The sequence below is a fragment of the Protopterus annectens genome, chromosome 6.part0 (assembly GCF_019279795.1).
Source record: "Protopterus annectens isolate FY-2018-M chromosome 6.part0, PAN1.0, whole genome shotgun sequence".
In the NCBI taxonomy this organism is placed as follows: Eukaryota; Metazoa; Chordata; order Ceratodontiformes; family Protopteridae; genus Protopterus; species Protopterus annectens.
The window spans coordinates 62676757-62703551 of record NC_056737.1 but is presented as its reverse complement, the minus strand read 5'-3'; the positions used below and the strand labels follow the sequence as shown (position 1 = coordinate 62703551).

General features: G+C 37.1%; 1 protein-coding gene across 1 annotated transcript; it reads right to left on the bottom strand.

Moving 5' to 3' along the window:
* Positions 1–874: 874 nt before the first annotated feature.
* Positions 875–13026, bottom strand: LOC122804045 (myoglobin-like). Its single transcript, XM_044073720.1, has 3 exons — positions 12925–13026; positions 7960–8179; positions 875–1775 (listed from the first exon to the last, which is right to left on the bottom strand). Exons 1-3 carry the CDS (start codon positions 12999–13001, stop codon positions 1644–1646), a joined length of 429 nt encoding a protein of 142 aa, XP_043929655.1. The 5' UTR covers positions 13002–13026; the 3' UTR covers positions 875–1643.
* Between the last annotated feature and the right edge of the window lie 13769 nt (positions 13027–26795).

Genomic DNA, 26795 nt, shown 5'->3' with positions numbered 1-26795 from the left:
GTATATATATATATATATATATATATATATATATATATATATATATATATATATATATATATGTATGTATGTACTTATTTATTTATTTTCAATTGTCTACTGGGTATGTGAGATGGTCTGTTGGCCTGTTTCAGCCATTAACCGGATACAAAGATAGTCAGTTTTTCCTTATAAGACCAAGCAAAGTAAGTTTCATGATATATTATGAATAAAAGAAATAGAAATGGCATAACCATGCTATTAAAATATGTACATATTAATTAATTATCAGTTATACAAGAATTTATAAGTTTGGATTCAGATTTCTCTTTCGGAGCCTGTATTACAAACCCATAAGCATTTGGCTTCCTCAGAGAGACAGTATCTTTTAAAGATTTTTTAATATTATTATAATGATAGATGGTTCCACAGTACAGGCCCTGTTCTGGAGAAGACTTTCCTTCTCATGTCTTCCATGACTAATTTAAATCCAGGCCTGGAAACTGTAAGGAAGGTATCTTGACTGATTGCAAGTATGTAATTTTAGTGACTCAAAAGAGGAAAAGAAATGACATAATGTTTACTTTAGGACACTTGTTAGGAGAAAGAATTATAGCAAGAGAAAGGGTCTTGTTCTCAAAGTTTGGGAAACTAAAGGTGATATTAATTTTCCAGATGAGAAATGAACATTAACAAGTCAAAAGACACCATTAACCAATGAGAAACTATTAGAAAAAAGGGAGAACTGAATGAAAAAGACTACAGTGGATAAGTAAAAATACCAAAGTGAGCATAACTACAGAGAAACTATGGACAGGTGATGATGCTAAACTTTTGTGCAAGCATGTACTTCTCACTGAGGTCATATATACAAAAGCACACAAAATATGAGCAGTATTTTATTTTTTCTTCTTTATTTTATAAAAGCCAAGTGATAATTTTAAAACTGACTCACAAAGCAGGTACTCAACATAATTTGTGTATATCCCAGTATACTGTATGTCACATCAGCCCTTAGTAAAAGTTTGTGCTTTGGGAACCAATTTAGTGCACTATGTTAGACTTAACTCAGAACAATTCAAGAAGTTAAAATATTACAGTGGAAGTATGCAACATACATTCAAGCAAAATACAAATATAAGGCTCAGACAAGAGTCATACATGAAGACATGGCCTTAAGTATGAAACCATAACAAAAGCCTTCACAGAATTACATGAGCATATTCTGTCTTGATATAGTCATCTGGAATAGTTCTGTGCTGTTTACTCAGTGGAACAGCTAGATCAATTTTACAAGTTCGGGATCACAAGCACTAGGAATGTAAACTATTTTGGTGCCTTCAATGTACTATGTAGACATACATTAGTAACACAGCTGCCAGTTAACAAGGTAAATTTAAAAACAATACAGCTTCTGCAGGTAACTACATTAATGCTTCTAATTAACTCCTGAATAACCTGTTCAGATGACATTTTACAAATTCTTGCATGAAGTGTAAGTAGGAACTGGGGTCACATTCTGTTATTTTCTACATTACATGTTTACAAAGTGAACTGTAAAATGTCCAGTATTGAGGTTACACTGAACTGCACGTAATATAGCGGAACATTCCATACAATATCTCATATACTGGGAGGGAAAGAGAAGACCATTACATTTTTCCTTAGACAGTTTGGTACTGGGTTTTCAGTCCATCGGCAATCTGGTCAAACGCTACATTCATGGCAGCCTGGATAGCTGCATACGCTGCTCCCACTTTTTCTTGTAAATATGCATCTGTAATCTTGAAAATTTTCTGTAATGGAATAAATTCAGATCATGAGCTGTGCTATGCAATACATATATAGAGCTGTAATTAAATGTGTGCATGCAATGATATTCAAAGTGAAAAGCCACAGATGTGCATTTATTAAACATTATCAAAGGTGCATAATGTTACAATGATTGAAAATGGCTACAATTGCTGAAATTATTACTTTTTGGTAGTGACATTACATAGCTACAGCAGCTTTCACTGCCTTTATCTCATGTAGTTTCTGGAGTGAAATCCATTTTTGTATAGGCTCTGACAGGTTGTTGCATTGTGGCCAAGTGAATGCAGCAAAAGGTTTATGAGAGATTTCCTTCACATAATACTCGAACTACATAAAGGTAAGCAATGATCATTAAAGTCAGAAATGTGGTAAAGGGACAGTTGTCCAAAACAAACTCATTTTGCCTGAAGAAGTCAAATCTGTATCGTTTTGCAAAATATTTGTTTCACAAAAATCAATAAAATGTAGTATTGGTTGTAGAATCCTTCAAAAATGTAAAAGCCATGTATTCAGTTAACACTTCACCTGTATAACAATCAGGCTAAAACCTCTCAGTAAAAAGGCATTTTATGTTACAAGTGACTCAGAAAACAGACAATTACCGTAGTTAACCAAGTATTTTTTTCTTAAAAAAGACTGATTAAATAATGTTTTACTGAAACGGAATTCAAACTTTACCAGCTGAGTTAGTAAAGGTAAGAATTTAAGGTACATTTTTTTAAGGATTTTATACATTCTAATGAAAATTGATTTCATCTCAGTTACTTTCTTTCTAAATGACATCATGGTGCACACATACTACATGATGAGGTATTTTGTTTATTTTACTTAACTAACCTGCCCATATTGATGATTATCTGACAAGTAAAGTTTCACTTATAAATAGATAAACATTTGAAAGTTACTTTATACATAGATATGACAGCAGTTATATTTAAACATGACTTTGAGTATTGCTTAACTGATGCAACAGAGAAGTATATAATGAGGAAAAAGTATATAGTCAAACACAAATAGCAAAGAAAAAATTCATGTTACACTTGCTTGAGCATCATTACATCTGAATTGGTTCATTGCTGTTTCAGCGCTGTATACAGGAGTAATGCGTGTAGTATTGAAATCTGCAAATGTTAATGCACTCCAACAGCATAGCATCTTGAAGAAAGAGTGGGACATTTTTGTTTTGTTTTTGAAAGATTATTTGTACTTTGAGATGTAGTGATTTGTAATGAGTGCATAAAGATGAGAATGCCCGCCCATAGCTTTTGGGGGATGCAGGGGTGTTTGCTCCCCAATTAAAAAAATGCTCATTTGGATTGTTGCTGACTGTAGATCTACAAAGGGATTTGTGTGCTCAGACTGTTGTGTTTGCACAATAACATCAGAGCCAGGTAATGTACACCAGGTTAGCATTGATCAAACACAGCCAACACATATGAAGAATTTTTACTAGTACCAGTGTGGTCAGTTCTCAGTGGTTCCCTAAATGGAAAAAGCACTATATGATGGTTTACACTGTGACTAGAACAACACAGCAGTGCTACCTTTAGAATTCATGAATAAAATCTTGGCAACAGATAAATATGTCAAATTAAAACAAAAAACAATGTATTTTGGCTTCTCCCATTAGGGGTTACCACAGCGGATCTGCGGTTTGCACATTCATTGGCAGTGGAGTTTTTATGGTGTCGAGTTGCCAGTCGGGCACTCAACCTTCACAGATGGCACACACATACACACATGCATCTACGTGCATGTCTTTAAAACTCACTCAACTAGAGGGAGGACATGGAGACTCCGCATAGAAGGCACTCCAGCCAAGAATCAAACTGGAGGACCTCTTGATGTGAGGTGACAACCCTAACTGCTGCACCATCAAAAATATGTCAAGTAATAAACAGAAATCTTGGTAAGCAACAGAAAAAAATATGTCAAGAAATAAACAGAAAAAAGTAACTATTGAGTATTTCTACTTAATGCCTGCATGAGTTATATTAGCATTTTATTTTTTAGTACTCCTACGATACCCTGTTTCCAAGTTTTGAATGTATGTTTGAAACTTCTACTTCTGCCTGTTTAAAAACAAGTACCACACCAGGTAGGTAAGACACCACCAGAACAGTTACACTTCATAGCAGGAATCACTGAGTTCATTGTAACACTTTGCACACAGAGCACCAAATAGAGACAGCTGATGGTCAACCAATACTGGGTGTGGAGGTACACAACTTACTAATCAGGAAACACTGTGCAAAACAAGGCACATGCCCTAAGAATTTTAAGGAAGGCAGGGCTTACAGTTTCTGACATACAGGATGTCTGCTCTGCAATGATAAACATTTGTGTTGTGCATTGCATTCTGCTCATCTAGGGCCACTGCATTAACTGGTTTCATGTATGCATCCTTGATTCATTATCCTAGACACTGTTTGCTGTTTTCTGTAAAAGAACCCCTGTCTAATGTATTTCATCTTGTTATGCATGCATATGAATGTTGTAAATTTGCTAGGTGTACCACTGACCTGTACATGGTATGTAGCACTTACTCCTGACCTATACATGGTATATAGCACGTACCACTGACTTATAGGTGGTATATAGCGATCACTGTGGCTGAGGACTTCAAAAGGTACCTGAATTATGTATGGTGTAATCACTGCTTTGTGAAATGCAGTTTTACAAACTTCAGCTATGTAAAGGATACAGACAAGGCATTTAAAAAGGGAAAACATAACTGAAAGCAAGCAATATGGACTCTCTAGAAGAAAGGAGGGGAGAAAGAATGTAGTGACACCTGGAAGGATTCCAAAATAGGCAACATGTTTGAGAAACAGACACATTACAGTTAAAAAGATTAGTTGTATAAATATCACCAATGCTTTAGGAAATATATGAGAAGTGAATATTTTGCATAAGTGCTGTGTTATTGGAACATCCTGCTCAAAGAGGTTGCAGGGTTAAAAAACAATGGAAATATTCAGTAATGCATTGGATAGACACATAGGTAAATAAAAGACTAACTGTGCTGAAGGGTCATTTTAAGCTTAACCACCAAACTAAGGTCAGAATCAAACCATGTACCTTCTGTCTGTAAGTCAAAAACATTAATCATTATATCAAACTCACCCAAGTAAGAAGCTTGGAAAATAAATAAGATGTTTTAAAATTAGAATCTTTGTCTTATGCAACATAAGTCTGTGTTTATCATTAACAGTAAGTAGTTCTGGCACTGTAGTTTACCTATGCCTATTTTTTTTAACTATTAACTCAACTTCCCCTACACGCAAAACAAAGCAAAATCAGTTACAGCCATGGGTGCTGATTAATGCTTTTCATGTACACCTTTGCATTATCTATTATTGACTTTTTGTAGTTCCTAGTAATACTAAACACCCTGTACTCACCAGACCTTTTTATAGCCAACATTTAGTAGTCAAAAATATAACAACATTCTACCATAAAAAATCATTTATTTTTTGTTAATTTTATGTACAGTCTGCTCATTGATTGAACAAACCTCCTGTACTTAACATCATCCATCTTTCATTGAAACTCAGAAAGAATTAAAAGACACAATCACTATTGTAAAGTCAACTTCTTAGGCAAGCACCAGAAAAAAAAAATGAATGCAATAAAGTTAAGAAATTGCAGAGTTGGGAAATGCCAAACAGAAATTCACCAAAATAGTAAAACGTGTGGGAATGTCAAGCATTCCTAGGGAAAGGTACCCAGCAAGTTCCTGCTCCAAAATAAGGTGAATCATTTGTAATTTTATGTATATCTAAGCATTTTGAATGAAACATTTCCACACAGCGTCAGACCAAGCATTCATTCACAGGTGTTTGTTAGGTTATAGGATATTGGATGGTGAGGGAAGAGTGGAGCAGCAGGCTGATTAGGAATCTGGACTCCTACTACACAAGGTGTTCTCCACAAATAGGTAGTTTGTGAGTTCCAGTGGATGCCTGCTACACAAGGTGTTCTCTGCACATAGGTAGATTGTGAGTTCCAGTGGACACCTCCTACACAAGGTTCTCTGCACATAGGCAGATCATGAGTTCCAGTGGTCAGGAGAGCCCATTTTGCACTGGTATGTAAAGGAACTCATGAGTGTAGCAAAGCTTTGCAAGTACAAACCTATAGACATTACTGCAGGCTATGTCCCTCTTGAGGACATTATCAAATGCTGCTGAAGTATGTAGAAAGACTATAGTTTCAGTTAACCATTACTGCTAATTGAGAGCTTTAATAAACTGGCAAGGAATTGACTAGAAGGCTCCTTATTGAAATGACAGCCCTTGAAATTCTGAGTGCTGCCAAGCCACAAAAAAGACAGGAAACACAGGAGAAGGCTGAATGTCAAAAATTGCTGTTCTCCTTTAAGCTTCTTATTGTGGGGGGGGCAAGACCCCAGCAGCCCCCACCCATAGCCAGCCTTAGGCATAGGCCAACTAGGCAGCTGCCTAGGGTGCCTCTCTAGCAGGAACACTTTTCCAGTATTTATTTGGTGTAGGTAGACCAGGATGGGGGCACTGGGTGGTGTGGTAGGGGGTGCCGTGGACCCCTTTTGCCTAGGGCACCAGTTGACCTAAGGCCCCACCCCAAACTTATATATACCAACTCTGAGATCACCATACCTTGGAGAAAAAGGAATATTTTGATAAATGGCATCTCAGACTTAGTATATGTAAGTCCTTTCTTTCATCCTTTCAGTCTCCACATTTTGGGACTCTAGCAGGTCCAGACATTTCATATGGTTACCGACCAGGAGCTGCTTCTGTGATCTATAAAGTTAAAATATGACAATCAAATAAATAAATATTGTCAGCATGAAAAAACTGATGTCAGCTCCAGTCAACAGCAATAGTTCTAATTAATAACTGCTAAATAAATAAATAAATATTAGCAGAACTGCAGGAAGTAAATGTCAAATACTAACCAAGTAATATCTGCCATGTAAATCTCTGCTTTCCAAAGTCATGACTTCATGAAAAGCAGACTGTGTTAAAATATGTCTGAAAGGCAGGCTTAGGGTAGTTTGTAAAATTCTCGACATACTGGTGAAACTCTACCCAACATATGGATACTCATTCTAAAGTTGTTGCACTGTTAATTTTAGTAAGAACTGCAAAACTATGGGACCACCCCATCCCCCAAATAAAGTCTCTAGAGGTTTAAGTACATTATTTCTATGTTTCTAGTATAGTGCATTTTCAAATCAGCCAGTAAATGTGTAGTATTATGAACAAGCACTTTTTAGGTTTTGTTTAAGCCAACTGTATTATGGACAGGCACACGTCAGGCTTTGCTTACACTGACTGTATTATGGACGGGTACACTTTAGGCTTTGTTTGGCCTGACTATAGTATGGACAGGCACAATTCAGGATTTCTTCAGACTGTATTATGGACAGGCACACATCAGGTTTTGTGTAGGCTAACTATATTATGGATAGGTGCACTTTAGGCTTTGTTTGGCCTGAGCTTTTAGCAATCAGCTCAGCCATACATATTTATACCTTGGAAGCGAACACACATCATGTTGCATCAGCCATACATATTTATACCTTGGAAGCGAACACACATCATGTTGCATCAGCCATACATATTTATACCTTGGAAGCGAACACACATCATGTTGCCTGCTCTTACAGCTACCATACAGATCCTCAGGTGTGGAGAGTCCTAGCTCATTATCTCCAATGTGGCGCTGAGAGTTTTGTATATCACAGCAGAACTGTGGAATTTCTCAGGAGACAGCTATGTACATTAACGTTTATCTTATGTGGGAGTCATACCAAGAGATTCTGAGAATTAAGATGCTGTGATGCATCTGTGCTATGCAGTGTGATTAGAAATGTAATCATAACCTTCATTTCATAGGTGAATGGTGTCTAATAATGCTGAGTAAAGGTGATACTGTTACCTCTCCAGTCATCATGAATTAATTGTGGGGGAAATGGAGAGAGTAAACAGAAAGCAAGCAAATAACAGAAAACAAGTAACCAAATGAAAGAAAAAGTTAGTAAAACAGAATTAATTTTGTGAACTGAAAATGTTTCAGGGAAATATTCCACTAGGATTTTGTACAACAGAAAAAAGGCAATTAACAGAGAAAAACAAGTTAGAAAAAAAAGAATGAATTTAGTGAACTGAAGACACTTACAGGAAAATATTCCACTGGGATTTTGTAGGTGTTCTTATGAGACTCAGCCATTGCATGTAACTGACTTTCATGCTGGCCCTTCAGCTTCAGCAGCTCTCCCAAGGCTTTGACTACAACAGCACCCTGTTCTTTCACATCAGCATTGCTACCCAGCTCAGACACAGGAATGTCCTTATACTTAGGGAAAAAGCCCAGAGCCGCAGGGTCCTCCTTGTACAACCTGCAACAATAAAATGGCGACCATTAGTTAAAAAGAAAAACAAGAACATGATGCATCAAAACTCATACATCTGACAATACAAACAAGCACGGTTTTAGCAGCTGTTTTGAACGTTCTTCCCAGATAACAGATAAAACTTGTCAGTTTCATGTTAATGATGACCACTCTACTCCCAGAAGATACACACAATTTCTGCCTTCTATATTTTTAATGTAAAGTGACTACAGTGTATACAGTATTGTTTGAGAATGGACTAAAAAAGGTCAAATGCAATCTTGAATTTCTCTACAGTTTGCAGGTAATGATTTCATAAGATGTACCTTTACAGTCATGAATATATAATCAGTTTTAAATGCCTTTACAATTTTGAGTATCTGTGAGTGACATACTCTATAAATATGTTCTGACCCCCTAAAACAGTGTTATCGTATAAAAAGTTCTTCTTCTTTTGAAGCAGAAGACAATATGAACCTTTTAAATGGGACTATATACAATCCATGTTATTCTGCATTTCAATAAGTACTCTTTAGAAAATAAACTGGTATTATCTACAGATGTCATTGTTTTTATCTATGGCACCAAACTCTTTGCATACCTGCTTCCTACTGTTTACTAAGAAGCTTTGCTCGCTTAGCATTGAGTACCCAATGTTCATGTCTGGGACTGCCTTCATTCACAAAACCTCTGAGCACAGAGATGCCCCACTAACACAGAAGCACAGCATCCATTAGCTCTACTGACCATCCGTTCACTGATGTTTTCTCTCAGTTAGTGCTTCAGTCCAGCATGTAATGACATACACCAACTTCCATCTGTGGATGGGGACTGCATCAAAATGCCTGTTAGTAAATGCCTCATGTTGGTGTTCATACTGTCCAATTTACATTTGAGGTAGTCCATCTGGCTTCCACACTGCTACCTGACACACACACACACACACACACACACACACACACACACACACACACACACACACACACACACACACACACACACACGTGCACCTCCTATCATCCCAAGCAAGAAAATGAAAGAGTATGACCCGCACTCTAATCAACTAATACCCAAAGTCTAACTCACAAACCACTTGTTTCCACAAGACACTGAACCAGATCCAAACTGGCATTCATGGCAGTAGTACCACCCACATCCATCCAGTCATAAAGGTTAGCACACCTTTCATTTCAAAGAATATATGCACACACACAGCACATGAAATATCATATAGCAAGAGGGTTCCATGACCAACCCACTTACATGCTTAACACAAGTAAATAAATAAAACTGAGCCCAAGTAAATGGTGTCTGGAAGGGTATGTAGATAGGGTCATAGATACGTTGGTGGTGTCAACACAGTGAAGGTCATTGGGGTTTTTAGTTAACAAAGGAGAGAAAGCAATGCAAAAATAAAACTACATGTCATTTTAAATGCAATTTAATCCATTTTCAGATTTACAAACTGGATAAAATGTATACTTGGAGAACTTATGGGTACTGTTACTTGAGAGTTTAAAATGATTTATTGTCTTATACCTTTAAAAAAGTGCAATATTTCAATAGATGTCAAATACTGTCTCTGATATTTTTCACTTAAGGGAGTAAGGAACCCTAATTTTTACAGCTATAGTGACTAAAGGGTCATAAGTAAGTGATAAATCATATTAAAGTTACAATAAGTTTGAACCCTTGTAATATCACTTAGTAGGAAATACTGCCACGTGGTCGCTTGCCTTAGTAATAAAGTGATAAGGGATTCAGCAGATTTATTTCACCTAATTCCTGATAGATCTTAACTGCATTGTTTTGACACTGAGGTTTGTGTATCATAAAATGATATTACCAATGAAAGCAACATGTTAAAGAAGGATGCTGTCCCTTTATATTGCATTAAAAAAGGCCACAGAAAGAGAGTTCTCTTGAAGTGATTGAGTAGATATTTTACTGTTAACAAGAGATATGCTTCCACTGAAAAAGGGTAGCTATGCCCAGTCAATAAATAAAAAGATAAATACGTAAAATTCTTTCCAGTTGTGCTCAATCAATCCTGTGACACCACCCCAGTTACCAGAGATGAAGTCAAAATGCTTTTGATTATTTTGTGTACTAGCTTTCAAAATGCAGTGCCATCCTGTCAAGTGTAGCCCTCCAGTGTCACCCTACACAGTGAATGCTATTGCACAATATATTTTATAATACTGCAGAAAGTCGTGTGATTGAAGCAAAAGAACATTTAGCCAAAAAGTCATTCTGAAAAAAAAATAGCAAAATACATAATGTAATATTAAGAAACTCACAGTAGGCAAACCAGGACAATTTTTTATTTGAATTAGACCCCATCTGTTTCAAAAAAGTAAAAAAAAAGTATTTTTTTAAGTATATTCTGTGGCATATACAGTACTTCCTGAGTACCCTGTGCTACTCACCTCACCAATGTACAAAATGACTTCTGTTCCCCATAACTCTGTTGTCCATCCACTAAACCACTTCTGAACCCAGAATAGTACAACTTCATTAACCACATTTAAGCAAAACTACTCATTCAGATTATTTCTATATGACAAGTTAAATAATTTAATGTATGATTCCCCAACCATGAACAGCCCCATGGTGTAAGAAACTCAATTTACTTGAGAATACCTTCCTGTTGCGTCTCCCTGAATCTGGTGAAGTTGCTCATACTAGGCAGCAGTCTTCAAGTTCTTCTTACTTCCAAGAGAACATAACCTTGTTGCAGTCCATAAAAACAAAATTTGTATCGAGTAACTGATTGAGCAAAACCATTGTCTGATCTGATAGCAGCTCGTATGGTTTTATTACAGAAAGTGTAATGAACAAACTGCTGTTGAACCTGTCTAAATCTTGAAAGCTGTATTCTGCACATATTTAGTGATCGCGCCTTACATAATATACTTGCATACATCAACCTAAGATGCTTTTTTTCTTTCTGTTTTCATGCAGAAATATCAAGTCAGTGCTGATTTATTTTTCCAGGCCCTCGTTTGTAAGTTTTAATGAAGACTATAGTGTTTCTAGGTCTTCATTTGTCCACTTAAATGCTTTTAAACCACCCTGTTTCCCTTTTTACTTCCTGGGTATTTCTACCTCTCAGCTGAATTTCCTGGCTTCTTCTTTTTGGTTAAACCACCACAGCCTCTTTCTGACAAACAGCACTGCATTTTTAGATGGAGCAGCTTCAACACTTTTTTATTCCTTCATCCTTTAGTTGGGATTGTGGGTGGGGGACCTGAAGAATGAGCTCTTTCCATCCCCATTTATGAGTGTTTTGTCCCCTTCTGTTGAGATCAGGGTTTGATTTCTCATTATTTTCCTTTGTTTTACTTCACACTGCAGAGATACAGGATTCGAATCCACAATAAAAGTTCTCATCAGTTAAAATATTCAGTATCTTTGTGTTTGTGGTTTAATACTCAGTACTTGTAGTATAATATTTAGTACTTGTTTGTATTCAGTGTGTGTGTGATTAGATATTAAATGGATCTAGTATAATATTCAGTTCTAGTACTTGAATATCCACTGTTTCTAGTATAATTATCACTGCTCCTATTATAACACTGACTGCATATATCTGAATATTCAGGGCATGTAGTTTACTGTTTAGTGCCCGTGCTTTCAAGAGGAAAGTTGCTATATAATAATGGGTTGTAAAGGCAGAGGAGCACCGCAGCAGTGTGCAATCATAACATGTGAATGAAGTTCTGTGGCCTGGCATTGCCCTAGGGGTTATTACATCTGCATGCACTCACTATTGTTAAATAGTTTGGACTAGACAATAGAATGTCAGCTCAACCAACAAAACAAATTTGTTTTTATGGTCAGCCTTCCTGATGAGCACAGTGAAAATAACCTTTAACCACCCTCAAAGCCATAATAATAGCAACAATACTATTTGTTAACCAGGTAGGCCTACTGGACACTTTTAGGAGTGGCCCAGGAGCAATGTATGATTAAGTATCTTACTGTAGATCAAATGAGGACTAAAGGAATCAAACACTATACCACAGGAACTAAAGCATGTCACCTTAACTGCTGCACCTACTGTAGAATACTGTAGCACACTAACCCAGCTCCACTAAATAAATAAATAAAATAACTCATTGATCCCGCACATAGAATAACAGGCTGTATTCAGCATCTAACGACTGTCTTGGTACTTTCACATGAAAATTGTAACATACTAACAAAATTTGTTAATTATGCATGGTTAATTCATCTGCTTAACCTTTAAATCAGCAGCGTTTTTAATTCATACAAATTATGCAACAACTTAACTTTTTGAAACTCAAAAAATACATTGTATTTGTACAAGTCCCAAGAAAATACATTCAGAAGCACATGTCCTGAACCATTGAGAAGCTTTTCTTCTTATACAAAACTATGCACTAGCACACAAAATAATTTGCAAGCATTACTTTCTTGGCAAAACACTGCTATAACTTTATTAAAATATATTTTACAATTATAAATTCACCAGCTTCATGAAAAGATAATAGTGACATGCTTTTGTCACAAACTTATTTTTCTTTTTTTCTGTTAAGACATCTGTTTTCTGTTAATGTCCCGTCTGCCAAAGATACTTTCATATCAGAGATTATGCCGAATTATGGTTTTCAAATCTGTCAATGAAGCTACTAAGCAGTTGAAGCACATATAGGAAGCTTGTAAAGAAGGAAATACTTGTTAGAATAAAGTAACAGAAAAACATGCATAGTAAGAAAATACTTTACCGAATCAAAATATTTTTGCCATGTTCTGCAGCATCAGGCACAACATTTTCCATCCAAAATTTAGCCGGGCATGCCATGTTTAAAGTAAAAGGAGGCTGTTGATTTCTTTCCAGGAATAACACTTTTGGAGACAATGTGCAGGGTTTTTAAATGCTTTATATTCTGTCATTTCTTCCTCTCAATACTTATTTCTGCCAATCAGGAGTTTGTTGTCTACAATACAGGTTGGGTAGGAGTGCTCTGTGGACTTATTTGGGGTGGAGCTTGTCATATGGGTGTGTGCTTGTTCCTGTAAGGGTTAAGTGCCATTTTAACCTAATATTAAATGGTCAGTAAATGATATTAGCTAATTTCTAGTTAAGAACAACTAAAATGATATTGTATTCATCTAAAAGCTTTTTGCTAAAATGTTTACCAAATATGAAAAGTAACATGGTTGACAGATAATTGTATCATTTCTAACTCTCTGATCTTATTTAATGCTCCAGTTCCAGATTCCATTCCTAGGGTGCAGGTGCCTCTCCTTTGGTCCATTTTAGCTATAGCAAGAAAAATAGTCACAAAGAATTGGAAATGTAAAACTCTTTCTTTCACTGAATTTGTTAATTTAGCCAAAAATGCCTGTAAAAAAGAATTGTCAACTGCCAAAATGAGAACTTTGAATATTACTCATCAGTTTAGATTTTGGTCAAAATTAACTGATTTACTTGATAAATGTTAATGATTTAGTTTTCTATGTTTGATTTTGCTGTGGACATCTGTATATAGTTATGTTTTTGTTCTATTTATCCTTAAACAATTTTGTACAATCATTGTTTTAAAATTAATAAAATGTTGTTTTAAAAAAGTAACATGGATTTTATACTAGAAAATTGTATATCACTGACTTAGCTCAGCTCAGCTTCCAAAAACCAACAGGCAGGGTTGTGTTTTTCACAATATTGTGAAAAACTCTACCCTGCCTGTTGGTTTTTGGAAGCTGAGCTGAGCTGAGTCAGTGATATTGTATTTTTTCCTGTTTGGCCTTTGCTGGTGTGTTTTTCGCTATACTAGAAAATTGTGCCATGGCTCCTTTTGTATGTTAGGAAAGAAGCATTATTACACTCATGTTAATGCAATTAGTAAGACAGAGAAAGAGAAACTGCATTTTTAAAGACATGTTTTAAACAAAAATTAAAGCATCACAACAGTGAGTGCTTTTATTTGTCAGTAAGAGTAGTAGTCATAATGATTGCTTTGTTTACAATGTCCTTTTTGCCTCTTTTTGTTAAGTTCGTATTTTTGAGTCTTGATAATTGGAAGGTCTACATATGCTGTTTATGTATTAATTAATTGATAAGTTGCTAATTTGATGCTGAGGAAATCACAATAAAATGATCTTTACAAAGGAGATTTACAAATGTCTCAAGTCAGTCATGCTGTGAAGTGTAGTAATTTAAAACACATTTCCGTAGATGTTCAAATAGCTCACCACTAGATGTGTAAACATTATGCAGTTACCCACAGTCTCATTCAGAACCATTCAAAAGGAAAATCCCAGTAAGACAAAGTAATTAAAATTAAAGAGCAAAAAAGTTAACCATACTGCTTCCAAATGTTATCCATGGATGTTAGAACTGCAGCAGGTGTGATGCTACTTTAAAGCATGCGCATACTCTGTCTATTTCTTTATTTCTGCTCATTTATTAAAATGTGGTAATAAACCATCACCAGAACTGGAAACTGGTAGTAGGTAGAACTTATCTATGCAACATTTATCAAGTGTTGTCCTCCAGGAATAAAAGTGTGCATATTCGTAACAGCTGATGGTCTTTACCCCCTTTAGGAAATAATTCACATATGAACTGCTTGTCCCTCCCTCCACCAAAATAAAACATCTCATCCATGTTCAAACAAGGCAAATAAAGTTATTATAAATTCTGTTTAACTAGGTATATGTTTCATTCCATGGTCTCTACTTACTTTGATTCCCATTCATAGGTTCATATGAATCTGTCCCTCCAGCATGTCCTATTTATGTCTGTGCTGAGGTTACTGTAATAAGAATAGTAAAATATATGCTGTTTGGGATCCATTTCATATTTAATCAAATAACTTTACTATTACTATTCTATTTCATTTCATATGCTTGGCTTGGAGATAAGGTTCTGGAGGCTTCAGTTTGTGTGCAGATTCCTGTTGTTTCATCGGTGGTAATCTCAATTGGCAGCTGTTACTAAGAGACCATGTTCCATACCATTCCAGTTTTGCAGGGGCAATCTGCAGTCATGTCATTAACCATGGTATTATTAAGGCCAAAGATCAGGACATGAAACAAATAAATAACTGGAAAATACCCCTTTGTCCTGAACAAACAATGAGAGCCACAGACTGAAAGCACACCACTAACACTGGAGGAATGTTTCATTTGTATTACATAAAATAAATAAAACTACAATAGTTGGAATGACTTTAGCAATAAATGTGTTTTATTACTTAACATTTTATCTTATGGCAGGTAGAAAATAGTTATGAATGCTAAGTATAGTACAGTAACTGAAAAACAGGCAATGAATAATACTCCATTCCAACTGAACGTTTACCATTTTGTGAACAAATAATCAGACAGCTGCAATGAAGGAAGAGTGAAATGACCTTGTATTGTACAATGATTTATGTGGAGTACCTGTAACACCTGGCAATGTCACTAGGTGTACTCAAAATGAATCCTAAAGAAAGAACGTTTTCAGAATCACTGACTTGTTGACCATATACATGTAAACCTCACAAGACTACCCACTCCCAGATTATTGTCCATGTGATATAGCTGTTTGTGTTTGACTGCCTTCACGTACCTTTGTTATCCATTGTCTCCATCTTTGCATTCTTTACATAGTAGAGATAAACATAAGAAGTTATGCATCAATACATCTTCCTGAAGTGATCTTGTCAACAGCCCACTATGCCACTAGGTCTGTAAGGTCAAGACTGCAGCTTTTATGCTGAGAGCACTATGATGCAGGCTGTTCTTTCAAACCTAAATTTCAAAGACAGTTCTAATAATTATGAAATTCTAAAAGACTGTCAGCTCTGTCCTTTCTAATGTTTCATACAGTTTCTCATCACAACATGTCCCCGACAAATAAGCTGGAACAAATGTTTGTATATGTACTACATTCTGTTCACATAATCTGATATTGATCAGAGAGTTGTGTTGATATGTTTCATATCTTGTTGGTGTTCTCTTTGTGCAGGAGGTGATTCTACAATGTATTGTTCACAATAAAACAGGAGTGCATAGGCTGTGCTAATAATTTTATATTCATTCAAAAGTAACTGCTCATCTCATATTACATAAACTGAACTCACAATCATTAAGTGCAAGGTGGGCAGGCGTAAAAAAAAAATATATATATATATATAAGGGGGCTCTTACAATAAAATGAAAATAGTATGCTTATCCCATTAGTAAATTCCCAGATTCCTACTTATTAGTGTTTAGTTACCACAAAAGCTGAGTCAAGTCTCCTGTCTTAGGCTATCATTTTATTCTGTTTTTCAGTATTGCAAGGAAGTCCTCTTTCATCACACAGCTTGCATCTAAAGGTGTAGCAGCCAAGTCCAGAGATGTTAATCATTCCATTGTACTTGGCTCTCATTAGGACAATCCCTGAATATAATGTCCCTTTCAGTGTGTATCCATTCAAGCACTTGTCACAACTGGATGGCCAAAATGCTTTCTCTCTAGAAAAAAAAAATAAGGACTTAAATCATAAAAAATATGCAGACCATCTCAAAGATTTGTGCATCTTCTCAGTATCATACAGTCAACTAAGAGGTGACCACTGCCTCACTTACAGACCCTCAGCTTTCCCTATCTTGTCAGGCCTATTACACATTCACAAGCCCAATGGTAATATAAACACCCAATGAAGGGATTGCAGTCTCTTTTGCAACATAAGCAGGGCATATTGGAGGGATAGGTATGTATCACAAAGAATGCTGCTTCTTGGAAGCCATCTGCCACTCCACATATGCAAAGTTCATAGGTTCATAGGTTAGAACTAGGCTAACTGCCCTTGTGAGCCATTTTAAGCCTATCCAATTACCCCATGTGAGAATCAAACTCTGACCCTTGTGTTTGTAAGGTAAACACCTTAATCATTATGCCACCCGCCCACCCCAAAGTACCCAAAGTACTTCTCTTACTCTATTCAAACAAAGTTTGGGCAACCTGATGGGAAACTTAAATTCACCCCTGGTATAGGACCCATATCCCTCATGGAAAGGGGCAATTAGTAAATGTCCCAACATATATCCACCTTTGGATTATTCATACACAAAATATAAGGGTTAAAAACTACCATGGGATTGCAAGGCTAAGCTTCTTAAGATCCTTACAGGACAATAGTCTAATAACTATCTATGAACCTTTAACAGGGCTAGTAAATACTATTGCAGTAGTGACCACTAAAAAGGTACTGCCTTTAACTTTTTTTCTCTACAGATATTCTCCCTACTCATGTGTAGCTTAGAAATCATTAGAGAAACTGTGTGTGAAATTCCAGTGTAGGACAAAATATTAAAATGGGAAAAACTCTAAAGAACTTTTTCCAAGCTAAAATGCATCAGCTTTGAAGATGAAATTATTTTTGTGACAGAGAACAAAACTCCCACATGGTGTTTTACTGGGACTTTACACCCATAAAATGTAATTTTAGTTTTCTCACTGGATCAATTAATCATACGATTGATATAATCACATGATCAGACTACAGTGCCATATTGCTCATGTTTCTGATTCTTTGTTTACATATATATTTTAAAAAAGCTTATTAAGATTAGCACTCAGAAATGGAAAAACTTATATGAAGGTGCTAGAGAGGACATTCTCAGCAATAGTCAAACCTCAGATTCCAGACACAACAGTGCAGTCCTAGCCATGAGAAAATAGGTCTGCTCTTATGCTTCACACAGTTTATTAACAGGCAGTGAATAATATTCCATTCCAACTGAACTTTTACCAATTTACGAACAAATGGTTGGTGAAACCTTTTGATTATATGCCTCAACATGTGTTATGGGATGTGCTGCAGGGCTATGGGATTCCAAGCTGCTTTGCATTAAACTGGATTCATCAGAGATGGGTGACAGACTCCACCTAGGATACATCTTGTCAGCACTCCTGGTCATATACTGCTTGGACAAGGTATAAACATGCATTCAATTTTATGAGGTACCCACTTCAAGGATGATGGAACAGTATTTGTGCTCTTTGCAGATCATGTTGTATCTTAAATTCACATGAAGATGGAAGAGTATCTGTGCTGTTTGCAGAGAGTGCTGTATCTTAAATTCTCCTGATGATCATCTTTGACCATTTAGAGACTGAATGCTGTGAGTGAGTATGCTGTTTTAATAATTAGCACCTGTAAATCTGATGCCATGGTCATGCTACTAAATCAATGGATTTGCATCTCCACAAGGATACATAACAGCTACTCTTAATGGAAGAGTTTAAACATGTTGAGGAGTTGTTCATGAGAACTTACAATAGAGACCTTGAATGATAATTAGATAGGGCCAGTGGCCTCAGTCTCTGTAGTGGTGAAGAGGAAGCTGAGAAATCAGAAGAAATTTTCAGTTTACCAGTTGTCCCCAGCATCACCTATGTTCACTGGGTGTGAATTATACCCAAAAGAATAAAGTGTAAGCAGTAGAAGTCAAGAATTTTTGTAGATAATTGATTTTACTGTCCATTGCAGTATGAGCAACCAGGTGACCCTGTGATCTGAAGATCTCTGGAGAAACATTGCTGCTCCTTTGAATAAAGAGGCACAAACTAATGTGATTCAGCCATGGTATGAACATATCCCTTAGTGGCTGCCATTGTAGATTTTGTGGGTGCAACCCACATAAAAGAGACTTTGGGGTAATCCATGACGATATACTAGAAAGATTATATCTTCAGACTGGTCAGGGAACACTTGGAGAACATCCAGGATGAGACAGAATCTCAGGATGGTGAAGGATACATGAGGTCTCTCTTGCTGAGCCTGCTGTCAGTTCAGCTCTCAAGGGGAAACATGAAGGAAAAGTAAAATTAAATGAAACTAAAGTACAGTAGATAATAGCAAAATAAACACAGGCTAAAATACATTTCGGCTAGACAGTGTAGGGCTTTATAGTAAAAGTAATGTCAGCATACAAGAACATTGACATTAACAAAGCAAACTGCAATATTATCACTTCAAGTAATCTAACAAATCTGAGACCCCAAGTAACTGTCTCTTACATATTCACTTATGCAAAATATCTCAAAACACTTGTCCTCTTTCCTAGTCAATCTCTGGCCATTTATGTTTGTCACTTTACCCGGTCAATAATGTGTGAGGACAAGTCGCAACAGTGCTTCTGTCCTGCAATGGACAAGTCCTCTGGAGTTAATGATGTACTGCACCCTTCCATAGGCATCCCACAGTATAACAAATGTATATCAGATCTCAATGGTAAATTCCTTGTTTATGAGGGCTGTCACCCAAACACTGTAACAGCCGCACAGTCTACCTCTCTTGAATCCAATTCAGGTGCAAGCATAACCAATGCATATTCTGTAGTTGGGACCCATGCCAAAAAGAAAAATATGAGGCCACTTTTACAGCTGTGCTCACTTGCCCAGTACATCCAGTCTGGAGTGCCAGATCTGCTCTGTAGCCCAGCACAGACAATGACAGGAACACCCAAGGAAGAAAATGCTATTTTGTTACATGATATCTTCCATACTACTTTCCATTCTGCACACATGCAATATGTAAACAATCAAAAGTATGTTTAATAGTGTATTTGCATGAACATTATATCAAAGCAGGTTTTGTAAAATGTCACATGCAGAAAGTATGGTGTACATCTAGTATAAACTGATGAACGAAAAAAAATCATGCTAGATTATATTCTCTGAATTTACACCGTGTCCTATTCCCATGCATCTTTTTACTGACTGTTATTATATGTTATCATCATGGAACAAATGTTACATTTCAGCTGAATGTGGTGCAATATGGGCCACTAGACATTATGGGCCATTTGCCTGCATATGGACCAAAGACAACTGATAAAGTAAGTAATCCAGCTTCCCATATATAAGTGTAAACTAACACTACAATCTCATGGGGATCCTTGCTTGAAGGAATGAGGGTAGTATACATAAGTAAAGTTTGAATAAAATGCAGGATTAGGCATGATTACAATTAAAAGGCTGTACATCATGGTGCAGGATCATGGGCAGGGCATGCTCATTACTAAATGATGAATGGGAATACCGTGTAAGGAAAATCATTGTATTATAAGTGGAATGGGTTCATAGGCTCATAGGTTCATAGGTGCTTACTAGGCTAATAACCACAAGGGCCTTTTTAAGCATAGCCATGCATCCCAAATCTCTGACAAGTTCTGCTACCCTTGATAAGTGTAAGCAGTGGATTGGGAGGTGAAGCATTTACAACCTGGGGTCTGGGAGATGAACAATTTGCAGGCAGCCTGTGTCCATTAGAGACATAGGTGCCAAAGCAGGGATGAAGTTCCTGTTCCTCATCCAATTGTCCAAGTTACACATGAATTGGGTTAGGGAGCAACTTTGCTTCACATGGATGGGGAGCCTGTTCCAGAGATGAGGTAATCTCTGGGACACATACCTGTCTCTACATCAGGTCCTATTTATATCACAGGCAAGGTTTAAGTCTTTAGAATGGGTAATTCTGGTCTATTTGTTTTGCAGATATGCAGGAGGTCCATCAGAGTAGGCTCTGATAATGTCTTATATGGCAGGAATAGATCTCCCCTCAAGAGCCTGTAGGAGACAGAATACAGGGATAGGGCCTTGAGGCAGTCTGCATAGGACATGGTAGTGAGGAACCTCTGTGGACATTCCAATTCTTGGATATGCCTGGTTACGTACATACCAAAGGGGGCATTGTACTCAATGATAGGTCTGATGAATGCAGAATACAGTGAAACAATGACTTCCTTGGACCTAAATGCCATACCTTTGTTTATAAGTTGCTCAGGATAGAATGATTTCCATACTACTGTAGACACACAATGGTCAAAGGCAAGATTACTTTCTGTGTGTGTCCTCAAGTCCCTGATTACTGGGTCAGCTCTACAGGGTGTGTTGTCAATATTATAGTTACCAGGGGTGAATGACTTCTTGAAGGATACTATTATGCATTTCTTGGCATTTAGTTTTAGTCCATGTTTCTGGCACCAGTTGTTTGTCTGTGTCAGCCCTTCCTGGAGAACATTTGTGTCAGTGGACAATCCAATGACAGCTCCAAATTTGGAATCATTTGCAAATTTAGTCAGCCAGAGGCTACTGACATTGGCCTTGACTTCAGAGAAGTAAATGCCAAAAAGGGTGGTCCCAGGAACGATCCATGAGATACTCCACTTGTGAATGGCCACTTTGTATAGGTGGACTCCACAGTTCTAACTTCCTGGGTCCTGTCTGTGAGTCAGCTGGCTATGTGCTAGGTGACATAAGGGTTTGTACCTAACCTCTTACATTTGTCAACAATGTCCAAGTGGGAGATTGTGTCAAATGCCTTGACCAGGTCAAAGTACATACTGTGAACCATTTTCCCCTCATCCATTGCTTTGGTGACCTTCTCAAAGAAGTCCAACAGGTTGAGTAGGCATGACCTGCCCATGATGAAACCAAATTGGATTGGGTCCAGGGTCCAGTGCAGCCCCTAATTGCACAGAATACAATTATGTGGCCATAAATCACAGAACCACCATCTAACTACATATGTGTGATTTCACTTGTTAATCAGTACAGCTCCAAAAGATATAGGCATAAGCTTTGTAATCATGTTTTAGAATGACAGAAGCTATGCACTCTACATACAGAAACACATGGAGTGTTGGTCACACAGGACTGGGATACACAGAGTGCTTCAAAGGTCCAGCTCACCACCTATAGTACACCATGTGAAATAGCCCAAACAGTGAAGCATGAGGGTATTGCTAAGGCATTTCACAGACAGGGTGTGTGTATAGTTTGGGTTTATATCCTTACCTAGTCATGACTTCTCACAATTCCTTACTGCTGCTTCCTACTGCCAGGTCCCACTGTGTTAACGTGGAGAAAGGACAGCAGGCTGATAATGGGTAACAACAGAGCAGCTCTTGCCACACATGCTCAATGCAAGGTAATCCCAGCATGGCTCTGGGGTAAATGTCTGCTTACAAAACTACAGCTAAACTTCACTGCAGGAAGAAAAAAATAGCTACAAACAGCAAAACTGCAAATAGGATTCAATACAGAGAAATGCGGGAAATATTTAAAACCGATGGGGATGATTATCTGACTTCTCCATTCTTTTCTGGACTTAATGGAGCTGACAAAAGATAATATTGTTGTACCATTGTTAATACTAAAAAATTGTTTGGATATTACTGTTAATTAAAAAGGTAATTTGTCACGTAAATTACTGTAACTCAGGATTTGGTGTGTGCCAAAGTCATATGAACTGGTTAAAGATTAGCAAGCATATGTAATATCAAAATACTACAATGAAAAATGTATATAGCAAGAGAGATACAGCAGTGCAGGGATTATCACTGCTTCCTCACATCGTTTGGTTCTCCAATTCACTTTTCGGCTGGCATGCCCTCTGTGCAGACTCTGCATGAACTCTCTGTGTCTGTATAGCTATTGTTGGGTAGGCTGATTTACTTGCACATTCCAAAGTCGGACTGAAGATTGTGCCACTGGACCAGAATGTAGGTCTTACTCTTTTCCATTACATTTGGCAGCACACGAGTTCCATAGTGTCCTTAGGTTGAAGAAATTAGGTCAACAGTTTTGATTACATCCATATGGGGCAAATAACTGAAATCCCCTTTGTTTTTTATAGTGATCACTATTTAAGAATTGTGTTGCCACCTCAAAATTTGGTGTACATGAAGTTCAGGACATTACAATTTCTGATGATGTTGGGTGGTGAGGTTTTTTCAACAATTTGATGTCACTGGAGACTCATGACCTGAGCTATCTCCAGTCATTTATACCAACAACAGCTGAGCGTATATGGGCACCACTTACACAGTACAGTGTTTCTATCATTAGTTACTTTGTACTGTAGAAATGCGTGAACATGCAATAAAAGAAAGCATAAAAATGTTAAAGGCAAAATAACCTTTTACAACATGAGAACTGACTGCACCTTACACATTTTACTTATTTGTTAATCAGGTGTGCTGACTATCTGCAAGTAGCCCCTTTCAGGAGCAACCTAGAAGCATTGTCTAATCAAGTAACCTGCTCAATATTTGCTAGAGGAAACTGAAAGAGCAAACCCAGGACAAGTAGGATGGAGCATATTGCCTTAACCTTCTGTGTTAAGCTGCTAGATGTCTTAAAAACATCAGTAAAAATGCAGCTGATTGTTAAGCACTTGGGCAGCATAATCTGTAGATTTAATTTCATAGTGAAACTGAAGAATGAAATGTATAAAGTATGCTGGTTTTACATGTCAGTAAACTTTTGAGATTACTATGATGTTTTGGTCAGAAGTGGAATGGCCAAAAGCAGAACAAATTGCACAACATTTCTTTTTTAATTGTTATGACTTAAAGTTTGTACAAAGTATTGTGCAGGACTATCTACAGCGAATGAACTGCAGGCAGGTACAATATGCCTAACTAGAGGAACAGATGCAATCAAACAGAATATTTGTCTCTTCTTGTCACTATCCACAGCTTAGTTCTTTACAAAATCTAAGCCAACCTCTGGTTTCATAGAACATGAAACTATATATCTGCAAGAAAATTTGTAAGCACATTTGAATTCTGTTACTTATACACATGTGAACAAAACACAATAATGTGGTGAAAAAGTAAGCCAAGAATTGTGGTCTTTTTGCTTCACCTGTCATACTTTGACCATGCTGATTGCTTTCGGACTTTTTAAGGAAGCTATTGTTGGACCTGCATGTCTAACTTATAATCAATCATATTGCCAATGTTTGCTTTTCTGCTTGTGAAATCAGATAACATGGGAGGTGTGAATGTATCCATGTGGGCTCTCAGGATGTAATTAGGCTAAAAAACAAAGCTGTTTAGTCTGCATTTCAACAGGAAAAATCTAGAAAGGTAAATAAACTGTCTGATATTTCTTTTTGTGAAAATCAAAGATGCAGCCATAACTGTCAACTGTACAGATTTTCGCAGAATGTCCAGATTTTTGCCTCATATTTTTGGTCTGTTCCTCATAAAAAAATTTTTTGACAAATCACTGGGTTGATCTAAGGATTAAAGTCACTAAGTAATGACATACATTTGAGTTTCAGACTTCATATCCTTCAGAAAATGCATGCTAACACAAATCCTTTTATTCTAGCAACTTTCTAAGTTTATAAGAGCAATATTTAAAATGTGTTCCTATTTTTGGCCTTTGTCCCCCATTGTGACAGGCTTTGTCCAGATTTCTTGCTCTAAGAGGTTGAGAGGTATGGATGCAGCTGCCTTCATATTTTTGATGTCAAAGAGCAATGATTGCATTCAGGAAAATATAAATTACACATTATGGGGAAAAGACATAAGTAATACTCTAAAAACAGTAAGTCATACTTCTTTAGAATGCTCCCTGGTAAACACAACTTAAGAAGAAAAGTAATGCAGATATGTAGATACAGTCATGGGTGGAACTGGTAACATGATTCAGAATATCACTTTTTGACTTTTTTTCTTAACTTCCAAAAATGGCAATCCTAATTGCAGTCAAAGACAACATATCATCCCATGTGATATACAGGTATGGTTCTAGACAACAAGCTCACCTATTTCCAGTGTGCTGGGAAAACACACAAAATAAGTAAATAAATTAAATAAAAACATATAAACAAGCTATCATCATAAACTATTTGAATCCCTGTTTATGCAAGTTCATAAGATGACCGAGAAATGCTAATGCTGGGCAGTACTGAGTGCTTTCATCAGGTGAGATGAGGTGGGTTAGTACGCTGCTCTGCACACTACAACCTGTCAACCATGGATAAAGTGGTAGGGCCTTTGATTGCATAAGCAATAGATAGACTGTCAAGGAAGTCACAGCCTGGGGACTCCAATGACTACCACTAGGGAACATATAGCACACAAACGTAATATTTACAATGTTTCATAAAACTTGTATTGGAGTCAGGGTCCAAGGCATAGGCCTGACAGAGGCCAGTAAAAGCTATTTGACAAACTATATGAGGACTGTGGGAAGGTCTTGAAAGCCATGGAGGTCTTTCACCCTTGTTTGTCAATCTGCATACCTTTACAGTTTCAAATTGTGTTTCACAAGATTAACATTTATGAGTTCATTGTGGGTTTGCACAGACAGTGGTCATCAAAACATCACTCCATTTATTCTAAGTTCTCAGTAATTGTCAGAAACTCTGCTGCTTCAGTGGTTGTGTTATAAAGGCAGAGAGGAGATCACAATGTTTCTTACCAAGACGGCGTGATAGGTACGATCTACTTTGTTACAGACTGTGTCAGTTTACACTGATCAAATCAAAATCCAAAGACCATAATATCTAAAGATGAAAATGCTGAATACCACTATAACAACTCTCAGACTTGCCCTCCTGAGGGACCCATGTTAGCACTCATCCATGTGTCCAGACTGGTACATAGATTCAGTATTTCAGTTTTTTGACATTGTGGTTTTTAGCATTTTGATCTTTCAATATTATCGTCTCAGGATTTTATTTGTCAAGACTGTGTGTTTCAATATTTTCATAATACAAACAGCACTAGTTCTCAGAGAACAGAGCTAATTAACATTAACAATGACAGAAAAAAGCACTCAGGATACTACAAATGTACACCCCCCCACTCTACCAGCCACATGCACATGTGCGCACACACACACACACACACACACACACACACACACACACACACACACACACACACACACACACACACACACACACACACACACACACACACACACACACACACACACACACACACACACACACACACACACACACACACACACACACACACACACACACACACACACACACACACACACACACACACACACACACACACACACACACACACACACACACACACACACACACACACACACACACACACACACACACACACACACACACACACACACACACACACACACACACACACACACACACACACACACACACACACACACACACACACACACACACACACACACACACACACACACACACACACACACACACACACACACACACACACACACACACACACACACACACACACACACACACAGCTAGTCTACCACCCATGTAACTCAGATGAAACACAAAGCAGCTATAAGGCTACGAAAAACAGCTATTGAAGAGAAGACAGATAAAAATAGAAAAGTGGTTAGTGAAACAAATTCCAAGTTTTTCCCCGAGAAGGGACAAATCATTATCAACAGTTATGGATAATGTGATAAGTAACAGTGTTTGTAATCCAAAAAACAGAGCACTTACATAAAGCAGTGATATGGAAAGGAATTAATAGTGATTTCATGTAAAACTTATATAAATTGAATGCACTGATGTTTCATCAACAGCAGAAACATGGGATTCATCCCTTCCACAGAATCAAAAGCTGGACAATTCAACCTGAGATAATGAATTTACAGGAGGACATGCAAGTCATTCTGTAACAACAGAAGTAGAAAGAGATGAGACAGAAACAAGTTTTATATTTCAAATGAAAAAAGATTGGTCTGGGGTAGGGACAGTCAAAGAACAGTAGCCAAAGTAATGGTTCTTTCACCCACTATGTTTATTGCATCCGCATTTCCCATGGTTAGAGAGAAAAATTCAAAGGAA